This window comes from Solanum dulcamara, chromosome 2 (assembly GCF_947179165.1).
Source record: "Solanum dulcamara chromosome 2, daSolDulc1.2, whole genome shotgun sequence".
Classification (NCBI taxonomy): domain Eukaryota; kingdom Viridiplantae; phylum Streptophyta; class Magnoliopsida; order Solanales; family Solanaceae; genus Solanum; species Solanum dulcamara.
This window is the reverse complement of record NC_077238.1, coordinates 10,273,646-10,294,092: the sequence shown is the minus strand read 5'-3', so window position 1 is coordinate 10,294,092 and position 20,447 is coordinate 10,273,646. Positions and strand designations below refer to the sequence as shown.

Here is a 20,447-nt window from a genome sequence, read left to right as displayed (position 1 = left end):
AAACATGATATTGATACTATTAATTAGGAGATTGATAACAACTAAAATAGTGTCCAACTAAATGGAGAAAATCAAGGATTGATATATCTGACCATTTATAAAACACCATTTAAGAAAAAATATATTTTTATTTAATTACTTAATAAAATATAACCAATTAATAATAAATTGAAACTAGAGTCCTAATTCAATGGTAATTCGGTATTACCATTAATACATTTATTACCCTTTTCTTTAATTCGTTTATTAATAAATTAATTACTGAATTGTATTTTAAAATTTATTATAACTTGATAGAGTTTTACTTTTCTACAACTTAAACTTATAAAATTCTATCATAACTCAAAATATGATATCTTAAATGACATTTCAAAAATTTCCGCAAATCGAAATTAATTAATACACCAATTCACCAAATATGAATAATCCAAATGCCCAATACCATCCTGAGACGACCCAATTCAAATATAAAAGGTGCGGCCCAGTTCAAACCCAATTCCATATATGGTATAGTGAAATTCCCAAATTCTGAAAATTGAAATCCCTAAACTCTCTAGTCTCTAGTCAGTCGCTCAGTCGTCTCTCCGTCAGTCAGTCTCCACTTCCACTCTTCCTAGTCCCTTCTTCTCGTTGGCCGTTTCTCCTCGTCCATATCTGATATTGGTAGGACACTAGAACTACTCGTCTGCTTCATCAAGGACCACATCACCAGAATCTTCTTCAGTTGCAGCAGCAGCAACAGCGGGCAATAATATTAACGGTGAAGATTCTTCTGTCACTCCAATACCTTGGGCTGCAGATACTACTACTACTACACCTACTAGTTCTATTGATCTCTCACTGAAGCTTTCTTGTTAGTTTTTTTCTTCTAAAGAATCATTTGAAAAAGTATATGGTTTAATTTCTCTGAATTTTGTCTTTTCACACTTGTGTGAAAATTTATCTGATCAAAGACCCAAACACTACTTTTTATTTACCCTTTTGGTTTATCTTAATTAGCTCTCCAAAATGGAGCAATACATTTCTGGGTTTTTATTGTATCTGTATATATCTCTACTATTGGGATTGTGTGTCAGTGAGATGTAGATGCTTCAGTGTTGTTTTTCTTTTCAGATCTTATTTTTACTGTTATAACTATATATTTTGCTTCCTTTTGGAGTTCATCATCAATTGTTTCAAACAGAAAATCTCAGTTCCTTATTCAAAATTCAATTGTTTGGACTGTTTTGACTAATTTGGATGTATGAAGAGGTCTGATTAAATCTCACAAACCTAAAATCGAACTGAAATTGCAAAAACCGAACCAAATCGAATTTATTTTAGTTTGGTTCGGATTAACATTTTCACCAAATCGAAAACCGAAAAACCAAAACAAACCCTAAACCCACTGGCGGGAATTTGATATCTTCCATTAATTGCAGTTTAGAACTTGAGCTTCCTCAATCCTGTAAAAATGGTGGAACTGGACGAGAGCAAGTTTGATATGCACCTGAAGTTATGGGCGCTTCGAATTCCACGAGAGCATTGTAAGGCTGCTATGAAAATACTCAACGGGTACTCCTCTTCCTTACCTCTATAATTACATTAATTTGCCTTATTGCTCTAGTATAGCTCACATATCAAGTAATAGACATTGGAATCAAAGATCATATTGAGCATTTTATTCAACAACAACAACATACCAAGTGTTATCTCGCAAGTGGAGTTTGGGGAGGGTAAAGTGTACACAGAGCTGGTGTTTCTGATAGATTCTTGGCTCAAGGAAAAGGAAAACAAAGTAGTCCGGTAAAAAAATAATAATGGAAGTGAAGAAGGCATGACCAACTACTATACAAAGCATGATAAAGCAATTTGAAGAAAAGGAACAATAACTACCACAAAACATTCCCAACAGCTTATGCATCTTCAAAAACTAAGCGTTTTTGATAAGGTTAAAGATTATCATTGAATGGGCATCAGGAAGATGCCAAATTACAAAAGGTGTGACCAGTTAGCTCCAATAACCTAAAAAATGATTGCTGGGAGCATCCTCCAGACTTTCTTGATGGCTTTGTCAACTCTCCAAGAGATACAGCTGATGTTTGACTCCTTGATCGACCTGGGCATACTCCAGGAAAGGCCATATAGAGAGAAGAAAAAGTTCCAAATATCAGTTGTGATAGGGCAATGCAAAAATAGGTGGCTAGCACTCTCAAGATTCTGTTTGCATAAATAATATCTTACTAGAGTAATTTCCCTTCTGCTAAGATTATCTATTGTCAAGCAAGCATTATTGAGAGCTGTCCAGGCCAAGCATGTAACTTTGAGTGGTAGCCTGATCCTCCATACATGCTTCCAAGGCCAATCCTCCAGCATTCCACCCTGTGAACACAGTAGATCATAACTTTTCTCGACTGTGTATTCCCCCCTTTTAGATGTACCCCAAATGATTTTGTCTGCTTGATGCTCATTAATGTTGACATCTGCTTGTGTTGCAAGTAGAGCAATCATGTCATTGATTTCCCAGACCCGTGGTTCCTTCTGAAGGAGGGCCTCCATATGTTGTTGTCTCTGTTTTGTGCAATACTAGAACTCTTGTTTCTGGCAAATTGGTAAGTCTTGGGTAGGTGTCTTTTAGAGCAATGTTCCTGAGCCATTTATCTTCCCAGAATTTAATGTGCATACCATTCCCAGCCTTGAAAGAAGAGTTTTGATAGAAATCAGAATTCAAACTGCTAATATGCTTCCATAATCCTACCCCATGTGTCCTGAGCTTTGTCTAGTGCACCAGTGATTCAAAGAGCCATAATTGGCATCAATTACATCTTTCCAGTGGCGTGCCCCTGGTTGAGCATACCTCCATAACCGTTTCATTAGTATACTTATGTTATGAAACTTGAGGTTCTTGGATGCCTAGACCCCCTTTGGCCTTAGGTTGAATGACTTTAGGCCATTTGACTAGAGAGAACTTATTACGGAACAGATCTGAAGGAGTTGCACCAAAGTACATACTACCTTAATCTCTTGGAGGATAGCAATCAACTATCCTCAATACAAAGAGAGATGAGGTAAATGCTACTGAAAGTTGAATAAATAGACCATTTAGTAGGGTAAAAGGTATCCCAACTATACAGGATATTGTAACCCTCCAAAAAAGGCTTTGCGGCTGTAAAAAATATCCATTTTTCAAGGTGGCTCTAATAATTTCTGATTTTCTTCTTTTTGATTTCCTTATGGTCTGTCTACTGTCATGAGGCCTCTAATTTGTGATGGTAAATCAGTGAAATTGTTGAACATCTGCATCTGAGAAGAGGAGTGACTCAAGCTAGCAAGCCTATCTGCTATTTGGTTACTTTCTTGGAACACATGCTCCACAATGAAGACAAAGTGCTCCTTTCCCTTTCTAATCTCCTCCCTTTCCTTTAGAATCCTCCAGGGAATCAAATTTGATCCATTGACCCAGCTGGTAGCTTGGAGTCACTCTCAGCTACAATGTACTGAAAGTTATTCTCTAAGAACCAATTGATGCCAAACTGGAGAGCATCTGCCTCTCCCCAATTGCTAGTAGCTTGTCCAAGGGGAATCACATATACATTAATCAGTCTTCCTTTAGTATCTCTGATAAACCCCCCTTCTCCGCAAGAACCATTCCTAAACTGCCATCTGAATTTAGCTTAACAAGCATGGCTTTTTAGGGAAATTTTAGTAGCTCAGTTGGTTGGCTACCTGAACTTTTACCTTGTTGGTGAGGGTTCGATTCCCCACCTTGTAGTCCTCTCCCCTGTTTCCCCTTCCCCTCCCCCAAACAAACAAACAAACAAACAATCATGGCTTTTGATCAGGTGTATTATTGAGCTGTATAAAAAATTATGCTACTTCACAGAACTTGTTAGGAGTTGAACGGTTTTGCTGGAAAAATTATCTTGTAAACATTGATTTCCTTGTCAAAATAGAAAAAAGAACTTTTGGGGTGCTGGCACTTTAGTTATAATGTTCTGATATTGATAAAATAAAGTATATGTATGATCTCTTACATGAACAGTGATCCTTGATAACAGTGTATGAGTTTTATGATATTCCTCTTTTACATTTGCTGTCAAGTTAATGAGAAATTCAACTTAAGGCATGCCATATATATCTGTTTTTTTTTTTCAAAAGTAAATATTTCTTTCCACGTTTGATTCTTTTAAGTGAAACATAGTTTGAGAACTTAATGTTCGCTATAATTCCAATTTGATGATTTGAAAGCCTTGATGTGCACTCAGCTTTGGAACTAACTAGCTTTTCATAAGTGACTTAAATATGTACTACTTTCCATTGCTTTTCTCCTTTTCCCCACCTGTTGATGAATTCTCCTTTAATTTACAGTACAATGTCTTGTGAAAATACCTCGCAGAGACATATCTGAAACTCAATATTAGATGTTGTTTAAAGGTCACACTTTTCCTCACACCTGTTTTTATTGTTAATTTTCTGATTTAGAGCACACACCTTCTGGAACAACCAAACACTCAACTTTCAAATATTTAGTGGTATCTCCTTTGCTGCGGGTCTGGGCCTCATTTACATTTTTAACGTTTCTTTTGCGTTGTTGGTGACAAAGATCATTTCTTGTAGGCATTTATTTGACAGGCCACGCTTAAAGCCTATCACTGAGGATCCAACAAATGAAAACACCCGTTACATGATTTTCTCAGAAAAAGTAAAAAACCCAGGTAAATGATGTTAAACATCTCGTTTTTATGTTACTTATGACAGATGGTCTCTGTAAATATCCTCCAGATATCTGGTGTAAATTGAAATTTCTTTTCCATTAAGATTTGATGGTTTTAACGTCTTTCATGCATGGAAGCAGCTTCTTGTTATTTCTCCAATCAAAACCTGAGCATGAGCATTCTCATTTCGTGACTTGGAAAACAAATTCTGCTATGGGGACACCCAAATTGTGCTCTTCAATGCCTTTCGATAAAAAAGAATGAGAAACAACTAAAGAGTTTACTCACATAAGACACAGAATCAGAATATCTTGATTCTCTGATGAAAATTTGGCATCTTATTGGCTGACCAGATTGCTGTCAGCTAACATTATGCTTAAAATTTATCACGTTCATTGCCAGCTTAGGCAAGATAATGTGGGATTACAGTTCACGGCATGCCTTGATTTAGATTTCAGATAAGTGGTGTATTTCTTCAGCATGCAACTCTCTGCTTGGTATAGGCTTTCTCCTTACCAAAGTAAAACAAAGTTGTGTGTGGATATTGTCTGTGCCACCTTGTTCTCAACCAATTATTGGTTGTAGGAAATTTTATCTAACACATTGTTCTTAAGTAACTTTGTTACTCATTAACTGATCATTTTAATGACTCGTTATCCCCATTTCTGTTACTTGTGGCTTTTGTTCATTTCCCGTGTTATCTCTCATCATACTCTCATTCAAATGTTGTACCCTGGAAGTCACCGTTACTAACTTTGGATGTCTACAACAACACCCAATGTAGTCCCACAAGCTGGGTGTGGGAAGGGTTGGATGTATGCAAAACTTACCCCTACCTTTTGTGGGGTAAAGGCTGTTTCCTTTAGATGTCTGAGATGCAAATTTACTTAGAATGCTGGTACATTCTGACTACTGTCACCTACAACTTCTTGCTAACCTGCCTACTTTTTTGGCCAATTATTTGACAGACTTGTCTGATATTCCTGTTCAAAAGCTTGCTGAACTGAAAGGCCTGTGTCAGTTTGAAGTTGCTGCCTATTCACTGACACTTGGCTATTCTTATTGGAGTGCAGGTCAGCAATGATTCTTCCAGAATAAGTTGAAATACAAGTCCTTTATCTCCTTGCAGTTCCTGATATTGTATGTCTTTGTCTTGCAATACTGCAATCCTTTTTACTTTAATAGTCCGGAGGCTAGTTCCCAATGGATGTCTCCACTTTCTCTCTTATTCATTCTGTATACTTTTTTGAAATCATGTGAACTTTTCTGAGTTGATATTCAGTTGCACCAAATCATAGTGGATTCACATTATCAACAGTGTCAGCAGAACAGGAACGATTTCAAAGCTCAGTTTGGTAACATTTTGCATTTTCACAAATGTTGCTCACTTGAAATAAAAGGAAATAGTAGAAAGGCACTGAAAATTGTGTATCGTGCGAAAATCATAAAAACGCTAAAAATTGTGTATACTGTGACTAGCAACCCAAACCCAGTAACATTTGTTTTACTGAATAAGGGACGAACTATACCCTTAATTGAAACTTCTGCATGACATCCTCTGTCGTCGGTTCCCTCAATTTGTGGATGTGTTTCCCCAATGTCGCGCACGAAGGGAAATGAAGAATGTCACCATCGTTCTTCAATCACAATAGCACAAGAGAAGAGTGATTGTGGGGAAACTAATCCTAATGCCTCTGTATCCTCTCGCTTATAAGTATGGGATCCTACATACCCCATAAGTAAGCCTACTGCCCCATGACACCAAGGAAATTGAAAACCTAGTCTCCGATACCAAGTTTGTTGCGATCAAAATATGGATCTAGGCCGCGACATGGTACCCAACAAGCCACTACTCATAGCCTATAGGTGAACCCTCTTAGCTACAACATGCTCATAATGAACTTGATAAAAAAACTTGCTCATAATGAAGAATAAGAAAGAAATAAAACTACTAAAACTGTCTCAAATAGAATTAAGTGTGGAAGCATATTACAAGAGTCGGTGTAAAACATCCCAAACCACCCAACTAGAGACTATTTAATGGAGCGCTAGAATTTGAATATGACTGATACAAGTCACAGCTCAATTAAAGAGTCACCAACTGAAAATAAGGGATAGAAGCTGAAGCCGCATCCACGGACTAATGGTGGCTCACCTCAACTGGATAGAACTGGCAACTGGCTGGCATTACTGGATCTCTGCCTACTAGACCTGCCCATATGCAGTAAATGGGAGTCTAAGAGGCCCAGCAAGATCGACTTGCTCACCAGCCTACTCCTGGGGCAAGTCGCATACAGACCCCTCATCATAGCAATACAAGTATAGATACGATATACAAGTAAAACAACTGTATTGAAATCACGAACAAAGATCCTTATCAAAAAAAGAAATCATGAATAAAGATGATGAAAGTAGACATGATGTGCGAACTACTAAGCCTGCTATGGTGCCATGAGTCATTGCTCAAGTTCAAACCCAACTGTGTGTGAACTGCTGAAATTGCTGTGGTGCCCTGAGTCATTGGTCAAGCTCATCCGTTTTATCTCCAAATTTCTTCTTTTGCGCAAAATCATATCTTACATAGCAGTCATATTAAGTATAAAGTGCTCAGATTCAAACTTAAACACAACTAAAGCATTCAAAATAGGAGGCGAAATGTAGCTTAAAACATATGTTTCTAGCCAAAAGTCAGATAACTATTTTGTGTGTGGTTGTATGTATCTCAAATACCTTAGAAGCTAATCTTCACAGGCTTTGCCTTCCTATATAGTGTGTAACACTTCAGCCGTGTAACATAATTAAAAACAGTGTTCCTTGAGTTCATACGTATAATATGTGTGTATTTTAGTACATCTCAAATCCAACAATTGAGATGGATATTACTAGTTGGCTTATTTTCACCAATCGCTTCTTTATAACTAGAACTTCATTTGCAGATCATATATTAAAGCAGATTCTGCCCCCCGGCCTTGACGTACCATCATCATTTGAGACAATAGTTAAGTATTTTAATCCAACATTTTTCTCTCTTTATCTTTTCTGTACTCTTTGAATAGGTTATAGAGAATCTCGTGTTGTGCGTCTCTTTTCCTTGACTAAATTTCGATGCTTCTTTAATTCAAAGTCAGAATTTCAACACTCTGACCTTCCAATCGAGTTCCCTAATTAATTGACTTGGTACTTGTGCAGGTCACATTGCTCATTTGAATATAAGTGATGAGCTTCTTCCTTACAAGGACATGATTGCCAAAGTTATTTATGATGTATGTTTTGTAATTTATGGCCTCAATCAGTGTATCTTCCATTTAGCTATTTCCATGAAAAAAAGAGTTAAAAGTACATTTGGTTTTCTTTCAAAATTCATTTTTTAAATGAATTTCTGCTATAGTGCGATGTAAATGTTTTCATTTGTGAGTTGTTTAGCATCACATTTAACTTCTTCACCTTTAGTATTTTTGAACTAATTCATGAGTATGAGATATTTAATTTTTCTTTTTCCTAAACTAAGGGTCTTTCTTTCTGAATGAAATTGCTTTTCCTTAACATTATCTTTGGTGCCAGACACTTGATTTTACCTCATTTGCATTAGATCCAGAGTGCCTCCCTCCATCTCCTTCACTTTATGTCCAGGCATCCATGTGATGATATTTCTATCATTATTACACTTTTAGTGAGAGGATGCTACCCTTTTTCTTCCTTTCCCAAGTCACCAGTCTTCTTAATTTGAATAAGTTATTCATTCCTGATCCTTGCAGAAAAACTACCCCAGGATCCAGACAGTTGTGAATAAAGTTGGAACCATTACCAATGAATTTCGTGTGCCAAAATTTGAGATACTGGCTGGCAAAGATGATATGGTCACAGAAGTGAAGCAATACGGAGCAACTTTCAAGCTTGATTATAGCTTGGTGTATTGGAATTCTAGACTGGAACATGAGCATATAAGGCTGGTCTCAAAATTCCAGGCAGGGGAGACTGTATGTGATATGTTTGCGGGCATTGGTCCTTTTGCTATTCCTGCAGCACAGAAAGGATGTGCGGTCTATGCAAATGATTTGAATCCAGATAGCATTCGTTTTCTCAAAACTAATGCTGAAATTAGCAAGGTTGATCATCTAGTTTTCCCATACAATATGGATGCAAGGAAATTTATTTCTCAGCTCATAGCTGTACCCTGCAATGGAAGCAATGCAGAAGCTGAGATTGATTGCTCTGAGAAATTCAGTGGCCAGGCACATAGGGAGGAACTATCTGAAGACTGTATGTGCACTATTCAGTTATATACTGGTTATCTTACCCACAAAGCATCTCATGCATTAATCTGAACCACCCTTGCAGATGAGGTCAAAGAAGTACCTGACAGACCATCATGCAACATTGCAGGACTCGGAGACTCATCTGTGATGGAAGATTTGAGTGTGATTTCTGTGAAAAGACGTGCAGAGAGCCCTCAAGAAGGTAGGGCTGGTAAGATATGATATATGCTCTAGTGTGCTTAGTTGTAATTGGTGATGTATATTAAATTTAGAGATGATTTTCTGTTTATTTACGTCCAAATGCTGAATCTAATGTTTCTATAAATACCATGCTTTTGGGATGCTTTGAACACAAATAACTGAATTTGTTCATTTGGTGGATTAGAGGGAGAAGGCAGGTCTGCAGTCAATGATGGTGTTTATGTTGCTGGTAGGAGAAAAAGAGGTCCAAATAAGAGAGTGAAGGGTTCCGAGTCATTGAACACAAAGCCCTCGGAGCATGTGGACCATGTGATCATGAACCTACCAGCTTCTGCTCTGGAGTTTCTTGGTAAGTGTACTATGACCATATCTCCCTGTCAACATCATATCTTTGAACTGAGGTCGACATTATATGCTTGTCAGCTGTCTTTATCCTAGTATGTTGGACGTCTCTTTCTAATACTATATGTAGATCATAGTGCAAGTATCCAATATAATTCTGACAGGGTTTTAAGCATCAGTGGTAATATTTTGATCTTAGTGTCTTAATATTAGAATCCAACCAATTTACAAACTTCCATAAGAGGGAAATGTGAGAAGCTTGCCCACCCACAGCTTCTTTGGCCAAAGTATTGCAAAATGTTTACTTTTTGGTGATAGGTCATAGAACTGGTGCCCAAATGTCAGAACCAATCATTATCTCTGCACCGAAATGAGAAAGTAAAAAGTATTTAAAACTATATACATTTGCTGTTCATCAGTTCATACCGTGATTCATTTACAAAGTTTATGAAGGTAATATAGCTTGTGATGCAATAAACTGTGTCAATCAAATCCATTTGTTGTACGAATCCTTCAGGGTGGTCCAGTGGTTTGGGCTTGTAACTTCCTTGTTGGAGGTCTCAAGTTCGAAACGTCTTGCCAGCGAAAGCAAGGGGTTTGCCTTCTAGGTCGAGCTCGTCGCACCGGACTTGGCTAGTGCGGGTTACCTTTCCCGTGTGGTTTATGAGCTATTGCATAGGAGCGGGGTTTTTACCCTGGCTGCACCCAAAGGGTAGCAGCTGCGTGTTTCCCTTGTCATTAAAAGAAAAGAAAAATCCATTTGTTGTACTTAGCATGCTCTATTTCAACTAAGTCACCTCTTACGGTAATAAAAATAGAACTGATGTTACTTTAAGCCCTATACCAGGTTATAGTTGTGTTTTATGGATGCATTTTCTCGTTTAGTATCTTGTGTTTCTGGGGCATGTGATTCTTTCAAAGCTGTTAAACAGAACTTCTTGTCTTGTTGTCAGGCATTGATATTTACTGATGTATTATAATTCAAAGGCAATTAATAGTTTCTTTTTCTTTCCCTAGATGCCTTTAGAGGCCTTATTAGAAGGAGGTATTGGAAAGGATCTCTACCCTGGATTCACTGCTATTGCTTCATACGGGCAAGTGAAACAGAAGACTACATAATTTCGGTAATAACTAGTCCAACAGCTAATTTGTTCTATTTTGACTTTTCTTTTCAGTTTGACAGTTAGACTTGTAGTATTCCACTTATTTCTCATGCTTGAAAGCAGCATCTGAAATTAAGAAATGGTGGTGTGATTCTCTGTTATTTTATTGTCTCAAAAAGCTGAAATAAGCATATCAATTAGGTGTTTTACCAAAAAAATGATATCAATTAGGTTTGCTCTGAATACATCGTTTTTGGTTTAACAATGAACATTGCGTCTTCTTTTGATTAAATTAAGCTGGTACTGGATAAGATGCTCGAGATTGTTCATCCAGTGTGAACTTTGATAAGTATAATCCATTTAAGAGGCCACTGTGGTATTAATACATAGGCTAACATTGCAAGGTTGTATTAAAGCCTTATAGATCTCTCTTCTTTTGTTTTTCCAGATTGGGGAGAGCACAAAAATGTAAACTACCCACTGAATAAGTTAGTAATACTGTAATAGCCTTTTACTCATTATGGGATTTATTGACAGCAATGCTCTCTCTCTTTCTCCTAATTTTCATGTCATGAAAATAAAGTAAATCAAATGACTATCATCGTCATTAATCCAAAACCTTGTCAACTATGGGGAGGATGAAAGCCATGCTCTTACATTTTCAATTGCTGCCCACAGGAGTATTTGAAATTTACTTAGTATCGTTGATGATATAATGGAACAAGTGCATGACTTGAACAATGATTTGCAATTTTAGTAGCAAAATCGAAATAGCAAAGTTCCCAGGCATGTCAACGGGTTAGTAAATAGCAGGTGTAGTTAATATAATACATGATTGTTGATGATTAATGCAGTTGCTTTTAGTGTTTACCATGTCCTTGAATAACTAGATTGGCTAATCTGTCAAGCATGCTGCAGCTTGCATAGTATTCAATATATCTGGACATAGCATATCACAGGTCAAGTTGGTTATTAATGCTTTCAGTTATTACTTTACCAGGCCATTGAATCCTCCTAGTGCTACTAAATCTACCCTCACAATGTACTTATTCCCATCTTTCATTTATTTCGGCTAGTCTACGTTCACTTGTTATGATCTTCACAATTTGTTGACTTGCAGGTGGCAGAGTCTGCCCTGGGAGCCAGAGTCCAAAACCCTGTATTTCACAGGGTTAGAGATGTTGCTCCAAATAAGGTAAAAGTTAAATAGAGGACAACTTTTTAGGAGTGGCAGCATTGATTTTGTTCATTACGTGTATATACTTGTATGTTTATGCCCCTGAGCTGTTCTTTTTCCTATCTTATGCAGGCTATGTTTTGTTTAAGCTTCAGATTACCGGAAGAAACATGCACTGATGATTAGGGTAAACAACGATACTCTTCAGGGCGAGAATCATGAAACAAAATGAATCTTCGTATCTGGATTCCTGTAAACTGGAAATTTATTTGTAAAATGCTCAACCTTTAATTTAAGAAATAGTACTCTTTAAAGTGATAACCTATGAAATCCATCTTTTATTCTTTTATGAATCTTGCAATAGGGGTCTGTGTGAACTCAGGCCCTCACTCCCACAATTTATGACGTTGGCATTGAACTTGAGCTGACCTTATAGGTACTCTATACGTGCAAGGGAAGTCACCAACCTCGACCATGGCCCTTAAACTTTCTCTGTCCATGATGGTTTTCGCCTATGGACAACACAGTCAATACTTGTGGATGTTGACGGAGGAATTATATCTTTTGCAAGATGTATATCTGCTTGAATAGGAATTGCACCAGAGTCTTGAGCCAACTTTTTCTGAAAATCAAAAGCTACAAAAAGCATGTAACTTTTGATGAAAAAGGAAGTGTAAACAACAATTTGAAAGGTTGCATGAGCCTTAAAACACGTAGATTTTGGTTGGAAAGTTGGGCACTGTCTATGATTCTTTTCAATATCCTTACAGAAAAGAGTCAATTACCTCTTCAACTTTTTCTGGGGTCGTATCTTTTCTATTACTTTATTTTATTTTGCCCCCACCAAGTCACACATTTGTCATCAGATTTATGTCATCATTTTATGTTAATACACACTAGGTAATCGATTCTTTCCGTATGTCTTAGTCTTGATAGATAGAATTATTGCTTGCCCGGACACTAATGATATAAAAAAAAGAAGGAAAGAAACTGATATGGTGAGAGATTACAGATGATAATGGAAGTGACTAACATAAATATTTTTATGTAAAGAGATTAAGAGCCGCTTATAAGTTGTTTTTAATTTTTTTGAGTGTCTGTCTGGTTAACTTAAAGTCATTTTGTGCTTAAAATAAGCCTCAAAAAATAATTGAGTTTGTTTGGATGGACCTATTTTAAGCAGCTTATAAGTTGAAAACAACTTATAAGTCAATTTTTTTTTTTGGGCTGCACCTACTTATTTTTTAAAAACTTATAAGTAGTTTTTAAATTATAAGCTAATTAAAATAAGTCCATTCAGGCTCTAGTCTTGACTTTTATTGCCAGTTCTTTCTGTTAACACTTTCTTATGACTCAAGTATGCTAAATTCCTCTTTGATTGCTAAGGAAATAATACATTATACAGAGCAACATAAAACTAAACAAAGCACATAAGCAAAGACAAACAAACTAACTTTTGAGTGATATAATCTTCATTGATATAAAGTCTGGATTCTCATCAAATTCTTCCCTTTCCCCTCCATTATCCAATCTGCCCCTTCAAAAAAAGAAAAAAGTAAAAATAAAATACTAATATTAAAAGAAAAAGATATATTTATATGTATATATATTTCAATTTGATAACTTTTGGAAGTGCAAGATGGCTTTTTTCGCTGGCTACTAATTTAGAAATGGATTTTTCTCTCATGGCATTTTTCATTCTTTTTTCATCCTTCTCGTTGAGGTTTCTTCACTAAGAGATTCATCTTCAACGTGTGTGTGCATATATTCCTTAGAAGTAAATGATGATGAGTGGTGTAGGTTGTAGGCATATTTTGATTTTGGGAATTGTAGCCTTAGTGTTTATAATAACAATGGCGCGGAGATGTTTGAGTGTGGGAGTGAACTGGGGTACTATGGCATCTCATCAGTTGGCAGCAGAGAGTGTAGTGAAGATGCTTAAACAAAATGGATTTGACAAAGTAAAACTGTTTGAAGCAGATGACAAGATTTTGAGTGCTTTAATAGGTAGTGATATTGAAGTGATGCTTGCAATTCCTAACTATATGTTGCAAGATATGAGCACTAATCCTGGGATGGCTGCTTCTTGGATTGATGCCAATGTCTCTGCTTATGCTTACACTCATGGAGTCAAAATCAGGTTAATTAATTCAATCCAATAAGTTTCACTTCTTTCAGAAACAACCTCTCTATCTCCATGAGGTAGTGATAAGATCTGCATACAATATATCCTATTTCACTGGGTATGTTGTTGTGGTTTATGTTTCGCTTCTTGCATGGACATAGTCAATTTTTTTACTTTCTTTAGATGAGCACCCCCCAACCCCCCACCCCCACTCCACCTCCAAGTGTGGTTTTATGTGGACGGATATGTTTACGTGAAACCATGCTTCCCTCTCCCCTCTAGAGACTTGTCCTCTTTTTAGTTATTTTCATCGTGGCTTCTACGGTTACCATGCTTTCTCTCTCTATTTGTATTTTTTGAATTAACATAAATAGAAAGTAATTTTTTTTGACTATTTATCCTTATCTATATTATTGGAGTTCCAAAAGTACAAAAATATATGCAAGTATATTGTTTACTTTAAAGAACAATTATTATTGAGGGTAAATTAAAAAAAAAATTAAGTCTATTTTATTTTTTTAATTGATAATATATTTTTGATCAAATATTTTAAATAATCATGACAACTAAGTGAAAATCATCACCGATAAAAAATAAGTGTTTGTCAAAGAAAAGTGAACTTAAAAATAGAAAATCTTTTTTAATGGTTGTTTAATTTGCTATATGGAAGGTAAGGTACTTAAAATTGTAAATAATAATACTATAATTGATAGTTTTTAAAGTATGAACACTCGTTGAGGGAAATAATAAAATGAATGATGATTTCTTGTTGTAATAATAGTACTAATTCTAATTTGGTCGTCAACTTTTTGTCACTATAAAAATTTATATAATCAAATCAAACATTTATCTTAAAGGTAGTGGTACTTAACTTTCATAATTTTAAATTCTAGATACGCCTCTCCGTCCTCTTCTCTTCCATACACACTAGGGGTGTTCATGTTTAGATTAAAAACTAATCCAAATCGAAATCAAACATTTATCTTACATAATGGTACATCCACTTAAATTCTAGATATGCCTCTGCGACCCACTCCGCCCCCACCAGCCAACTCAGCTATTAAGATTCAACTTGTTGTCATTTTCTTTTATTCAAATCAAGAGTATTAACACAAAATTTGCTTGATAATGCAGGTATGTAGCAGTTGGAAATGAGCCCTTTCTTCAAACATACAATGGCACTTATCTACATTCCACTTTTCCAGCTCTGCGAAATGTCCAAGAAGCCATCAATCATGCTGGATTAGGGCCAGAGGTGAAAGCAGTCGTCCCCTTAAACGCGGACATTTACTACTCCCCTGACTCGAATCCTGTCCCTTCAGCAGGTGATTTCAGGCCAGAAATACGTGATTTAGCCATTCAAATTGTCCAATATCTCCACTCAAATGATGCACCGTTTGTTGTTAACATCTATCCTTTCCTCAGTCTCTATGAAAACGATTACTTTCCATTTGAGTACGCCTTCTTTAACGGAACAAACAAGCCTATGAAAGATGGAGATTATCTTTATACTAACGTGTTTGATGCCAATTTTGATACTCTTGCCTGGTCTTTGAAGAAAGCTGGCTTTTCCGACATGAAAATCATAGTCGGAGAAGTAGGATGGCCAACGGATGGGAATAAAAATGCAAATATTGAAAATGCGCAGAGATTTAACCAAGGGTTGATTCAACATGTTCTAAGTGGAGAAGGAACCCCTGCAAGGAAGGGGAAAATCGACGTTTACTTGTTCAGCCTTATTGATGAGAATACTAAAAGCATTGCTCCTGGTAACTTTGAGAGGCATTGGGGAATATTTGAGTTTGATGGTAAGCCCAAATATGAGCTAGATTTATCTGAAAAGCTGCTCGCTGCAGTAGAAGGTGTGAGTTATATGCATAAAAAGTGGTGTATACTAAAGCCACACCTACCAAAAGATGCACAAACTTACTTGGCAAAGAGTGTTGATTACGCGTGTAGTCATTCTGATTGTACGACTTTGGGCTATGGTTCTTCTTGTAATCATCTGAGTGCACAAGGAAATGCTTCCTATGCTTTCAATATGTATTATCAATTCAAAAACCAAAACAGTTTGGATTGTGATTTCCAAGGCTTGGCTATGGTAACTCATAAGGATCCATCCGATGACAAGTGCCATTTTCCTTTGATGATTGATGACGGTCGTAGAGTGATGCTGTTGCACAAGAATTTATTGTATATCGTACTGGCTATTCTCCAAGGATTTCTAGTAGTTTTGCTGCTTGTTTCTTAGAGAGGTCATGCATTGCGCGGTTTTTGTTTCTTTTTTCTGTTCTTTCCTACAACAAGAAGATGATGTAACTAGTAGCAGAATACAGGTCATTTTTACAGCATTGATATCTAAGCATTCATATTTCAACACACATGAATTATGCAAAATGCTTCATTTTGTATGGAACCTTCATATAAGTCGAGGGTAATAAGACACAACACATCCAGAACAAAGTAAGTTGATGCAGTTTCTAAGAAGTCTTAACGAAAACTATAATCGGTTGAGGAGTAAAATCCAAATGATGAATCCAACATCTTCAGTGAACCAAAGCTTATTCCTCAATCAAACATGAGGAGAATCCTCAGCTCATGTTATGGAAAATTTCTCTAGGAGTACAAAAAGAAACAGTTCCATGGCACTAAATTAATACAGATTACCAAAAAAGTAATCTTTGACGTTCATAGTTCCTTCTCCATAAATTAGAGAATCCTGGACTGCAGAAGAATCAGAAAATCTGAAGCCGTCAACATCCAAGAGTGAAGACGACTCTCCAAAATATTTTCTTTCAATACCTCCCTTGACTTCTCTGAGCCTGCAGATAGCACAAGTTCATGAATTTGAGAGTGAAAAAAATATAAAGAGGAGAGCAGAATTCATAAAAATCAAATATAAGGAGGGAAAAAGAACATCATTTAACCAGAGCTATCAAGTATAAATATTAATTTATGGACAACGAAACTTCACAAACGAATTCTATTTACTTCTGTAAATTTGGTTCCTGATTGAAAAAGAAAGGACAAAACTCGTATACTTACAAAAGGAGGGAAGATGTACTTGCTCTCCAAATGCACGTGGAAACAAACTTCACAGATGAGTCCAATTTCCTCATCTAGAATAAGATGGTGGTTCCCCATCTGACAGCCACTTAGGTTTTCAATCTGCATCGGTGAAACAGATGGACTTGTAAAGCCAATACACATGTCCATTTCAGCAAAGAGATCGTCAGTCTCCTTTTCCCATTCTTCTTTCTCGGGTGGAAGAGGTTCCTCGTCTTCAAACTGGAATGTTAAAGGAAGTGTTTCTTTGACAGGAACCTGTTCCTTCTCTTCAGTAAGAGTGAGTTTGTCAACCTCACAGTCCTTTTCAGACGACGATTTAGACTCCTCATCATCACTAATGATAATCGGGCTACTACAAGTTCTATGTTTTAGCTTCTTCTTTTTGGACTTAGAAAGTGAGTTGTGAATTTCACCCTCAACAGCAAGCTGAGGTACTAAACCCCCATTTGACTCTTTTTTTCCTCCTTCATTGTTCTTTTGCTCCGAAGGACAACTCATGTCCTCTCCAATATTCACAGAACAAGTAGTAGGATTACCACTTTGACTCAACCTGTTCCTCTTCTCAATTAACTCAACCATATATTTTAAAGATTGTTGTCTAGTCCTCCTCCTTGGAACAGAACCATCCCCTGAATCCATCTTGCACAATATGCACCTGAGTCAAAACACTATGTACTAGATCAATTTGCACAACCATTAGCACAAAGTTTGGTATTTGAGTTATTGATAAATTTTGATTTTGGTACTTACGATATATGTAACTAAGACAAATAAATTGAAATTGAGGGAGTATTGTATTGTAATTTTAGTGATTTTTTTCCATTTATACTATGCGTCTAAAGTAATGAATTCAAATAAGAGCCCGTTTGGATTGACTTAAAAAAAGTAACTTTTATGTTTGAAGTGCTTTTAGAACTTTGAAGTGTTGAAAGTTATTTTTTTAAATAAGCAGTTGAGTGTTTGGATAAAAGTGCTTATGATGTGAATTTTTGGGTTAAAAGAATAAAAAAAGGTAGTTTGAGAATTTAGTTAAAATACAAGGGATATAAAAGTAATTTCCACGGTCAAAGAAAATGACTTTAAGCACTTTGGAAATAAAAAGTTAGGAATCCTAACTTTTTATTTTTGACTGACTTTAAGAACTTTATGGCTTAAAGTCATCATTAGGCAAACACGTCCAAAAGCTAAAAAAAGGCTTTAAGTTGGTTTTGATCAACTTAAAGCCAATCCAAACGGGCTCTAAATCTAATATCATTACGCTGCGTCCGACTATATAAATATGTCCATGATGCTCAAGTTGTGTGCGTGTATAAAGCTAAGCTATGCACACAACTGCACAATGAATAGATTTTGTTATTTTTTTTAAGACACAAGTCTTTTAGGCTGAAATATTATGCAACCTAATAAACACAAAATAATTCCCAAACACACCCTATGTAAATTCAGCACCAAATGCCTGAAAAATATATTCACTTTAGGCTGTGAAGTTGTGAAATTTTATTTTTATGTTATAAATATTTGAAAGCAATATAAAAAGACTACTGTGCTACTATAGTTTTGGTATATGTCACACATTCCCCCTTGATGCGCGTCTGCGTGCGCTACCATGCATGTTTTTGTATATGTGGCTACTACCTTGATGCGTGCTTGCTGCGCACCCGAGACATAACCTGCATGATAGTGCACATCAGAAGTATTATAAAAGAACCCCAATGTCGTGGTTCACCTCCCAAGTCCGAAAATTTATCCTAAAAAGAGAAGTTCTCAAAAATCCAACTTTATTCAAGGTTCATCCATGGTAAAATTTAGCCATAGAATATTGATGATTCCTTCATCAAAACACAAATTAATACCTTCTACTCATGCAAATCATAGCATATTAGGAAAACTTCTCAAGAACTCACTCCTAGAGTTGAAGACTTGATTCTTAACAAGACCAAACATCTATTAAGAAGATTATACTTTCTTCCACATCAAAGTAAGCATATTCTCATGATTTTCTAGTGATTTTAACATATAATTATGAATCCTAATCAACAATCTATGATCAAGTCCTAGGGTTTCTAAGAGAACTCATCTCAAGGTTCAGGGATGGATTTTTTAGATTCTTCTCAAATGCTAGAGTTTTATTGGAGTGATTCAAGGTATATAAGGTTGTCTTTATATGTGAGAACATCTTATTCTTCCCCACGAATTACGTTTCCATGTTTTTAGAATGTCTTCCATGAATGAGTTAGGGTTAGAATGAAAATCTATGTTCTCGACTTGTTCTTGATTCTTTATAAAATCCCACGAACCCTCCATGAAAGCATCCTTCTATTCCCATGAAGATTCTTACCCCCGTTAGTTTTACCAGATTTTCTCCATAAAATTATGAATGATTATGAAAGTAACTATTTCTATCTTGAAAACTAAATCTAATGATTTCTTAAAAACTCTTATGTTATGAACCCTAGAATTATGAACTATGAAATTCCCCAAATGTAAGTCATATGATGCTATCATATTTTTCCTTGACTACAATATTATGATATGATATATGTCTCCCATGAATGCAAGGTTATAATAGATGCATTGTAAGCTCATGGCATGATGATATGAACATAATTAATGAACAATGGTCCTTGAAAGTTATGAACATGAGCCTTCGAGCTAATCCATGAACACATGAGCTTAAGGGAGCTAAATAGTTAACCGAGAAGGCATACACATGAAACTATGTTTGCTAACGTAGGTAAGGATCGTACCATTGGTTCGGAAGACTAATTCTTTATGCCCTTAGTAAGGGATTGTTATGGATCCACATGACATAGACACGTATGTCTCATACCCGTCAAGGTATGAGACGACTTAACTGGTTGGGCTAAGATTGGACTCCATATGCTCACATGGTGGTTTATGTCAGTTATATTACTATTTTACATACAGAGTACTATTCAACATGTACTTACGTCCCTTCTGCTGGGGCGCTGCATCTTTTTAATTGATGCAGAATCAGGTACAATGACATATGATCAGATCGCTTGCTAGGTCACATGCCTTCTGCTATTGGTGAGCCCCTCTCTATTTCTAAAGGCTTTGTCTAAAGTTTTCTAGTATTTTATGATTATGTTTTTAAGGTATGACGGGGGCCTTGTACCGGTAGAAATTACTCAATTATGTTTAGAGGTTTTATAGATAGACAAAGGTATGCTTCAATTAGGACCTTTGTGTCTTTTGTAAATAATTTTAGTACTCTTACTTACATTTATGCAAAGTGCTTCTTTTACAAGACTAGTCTCTTCAAATACTTTTAAACTATGTTTCTTCTCATGTCTAGATGTATGTTCATGTCTAATGCCATGTTATGGGTACGCTCGATCCAACAATGACATCAAGTGCCGGTTTCTCTTAGCTCGGGGCATGACAATAGTGTCCTTCGACAACTTTTATGCCCTGGTCACAATTTTTAAGCCTTATTTTCTCCGTAACATTCAAGAG

General features: G+C 36.2%; 2 protein-coding genes across 6 annotated transcripts; both read left to right on the top strand.

Annotated features, from left to right (window-relative positions):
- The first annotated feature begins 513 nt into the window (after window positions 1–513).
- LOC129880286 (tRNA (guanine(37)-N1)-methyltransferase 2) lies at window positions 514–12,175 on the top strand. Of its 5 annotated transcripts, none has more exons than XM_055954251.1 (12): window positions 514–760; window positions 1,427–1,554; window positions 4,597–4,694; window positions 5,663–5,767; window positions 7,631–7,693; window positions 7,884–7,957; window positions 8,450–8,954; window positions 9,033–9,161; window positions 9,336–9,500; window positions 10,511–10,617; window positions 11,717–11,791; window positions 11,906–12,175. In XM_055954251.1, the coding sequence occupies exons 2-12, from the start codon at window positions 1,454–1,456 to the stop codon at window positions 11,957–11,959; spliced, it is 1,476 nt and encodes a 491-aa protein (XP_055810226.1). In that variant the 5' UTR covers window positions 514–760; window positions 1,427–1,453; the 3' UTR covers window positions 11,960–12,175. The 5 variants fall into 5 exon arrangements, with proteins under 5 accessions (XP_055810226.1, XP_055810227.1, XP_055810225.1 ...); XM_055954252.1 differs by having other exon boundaries at window positions 1,422–1,554; window positions 9,033–9,152; XM_055954250.1 differs by having other exon boundaries at window positions 1,422–1,554.
- Window positions 12,176–13,422: 1,247 nt separating this feature from the next.
- LOC129880288 (glucan endo-1,3-beta-glucosidase 8-like) lies at window positions 13,423–16,598 on the top strand. The gene is made up of 2 exons (XM_055954255.1): window positions 13,423–13,913; window positions 15,033–16,598. The coding sequence occupies exons 1-2, from the start codon at window positions 13,555–13,557 to the stop codon at window positions 16,147–16,149; spliced, it is 1,476 nt and encodes a 491-aa protein (XP_055810230.1). The 5' UTR covers window positions 13,423–13,554; the 3' UTR covers window positions 16,150–16,598.
- The last annotated feature ends 3,849 nt before the right edge of the window (window positions 16,599–20,447 follow it).

Coding starts and splice junctions, on each gene's coding strand:
- LOC129880286 (XM_055954251.1), top strand. CDS start 1,454: ATGGTGGAACTGGACGAGAGCAAGTTTGATATGCACCTGAAGTTATGG. Junction 1,555..4,596: donor GCTATGAAAATACTCAACGG/GTACTCCTCTTC, acceptor CATTTCTTGTAG/GCATTTATTTGACAGGCCAC. Junction 7,958..8,449: donor TTGCCAAAGTTATTTATGAT/GTATGTTTTGTA, acceptor TGATCCTTGCAG/AAAAACTACCCCAGGATCCA.
- LOC129880288 (XM_055954255.1), top strand. CDS start 13,555: ATGATGATGAGTGGTGTAGGTTGTAGGCATATTTTGATTTTGGGAATT. Junction 13,914..15,032: donor ACTCATGGAGTCAAAATCAG/GTTAATTAATTC, acceptor TTGATAATGCAG/GTATGTAGCAGTTGGAAATG.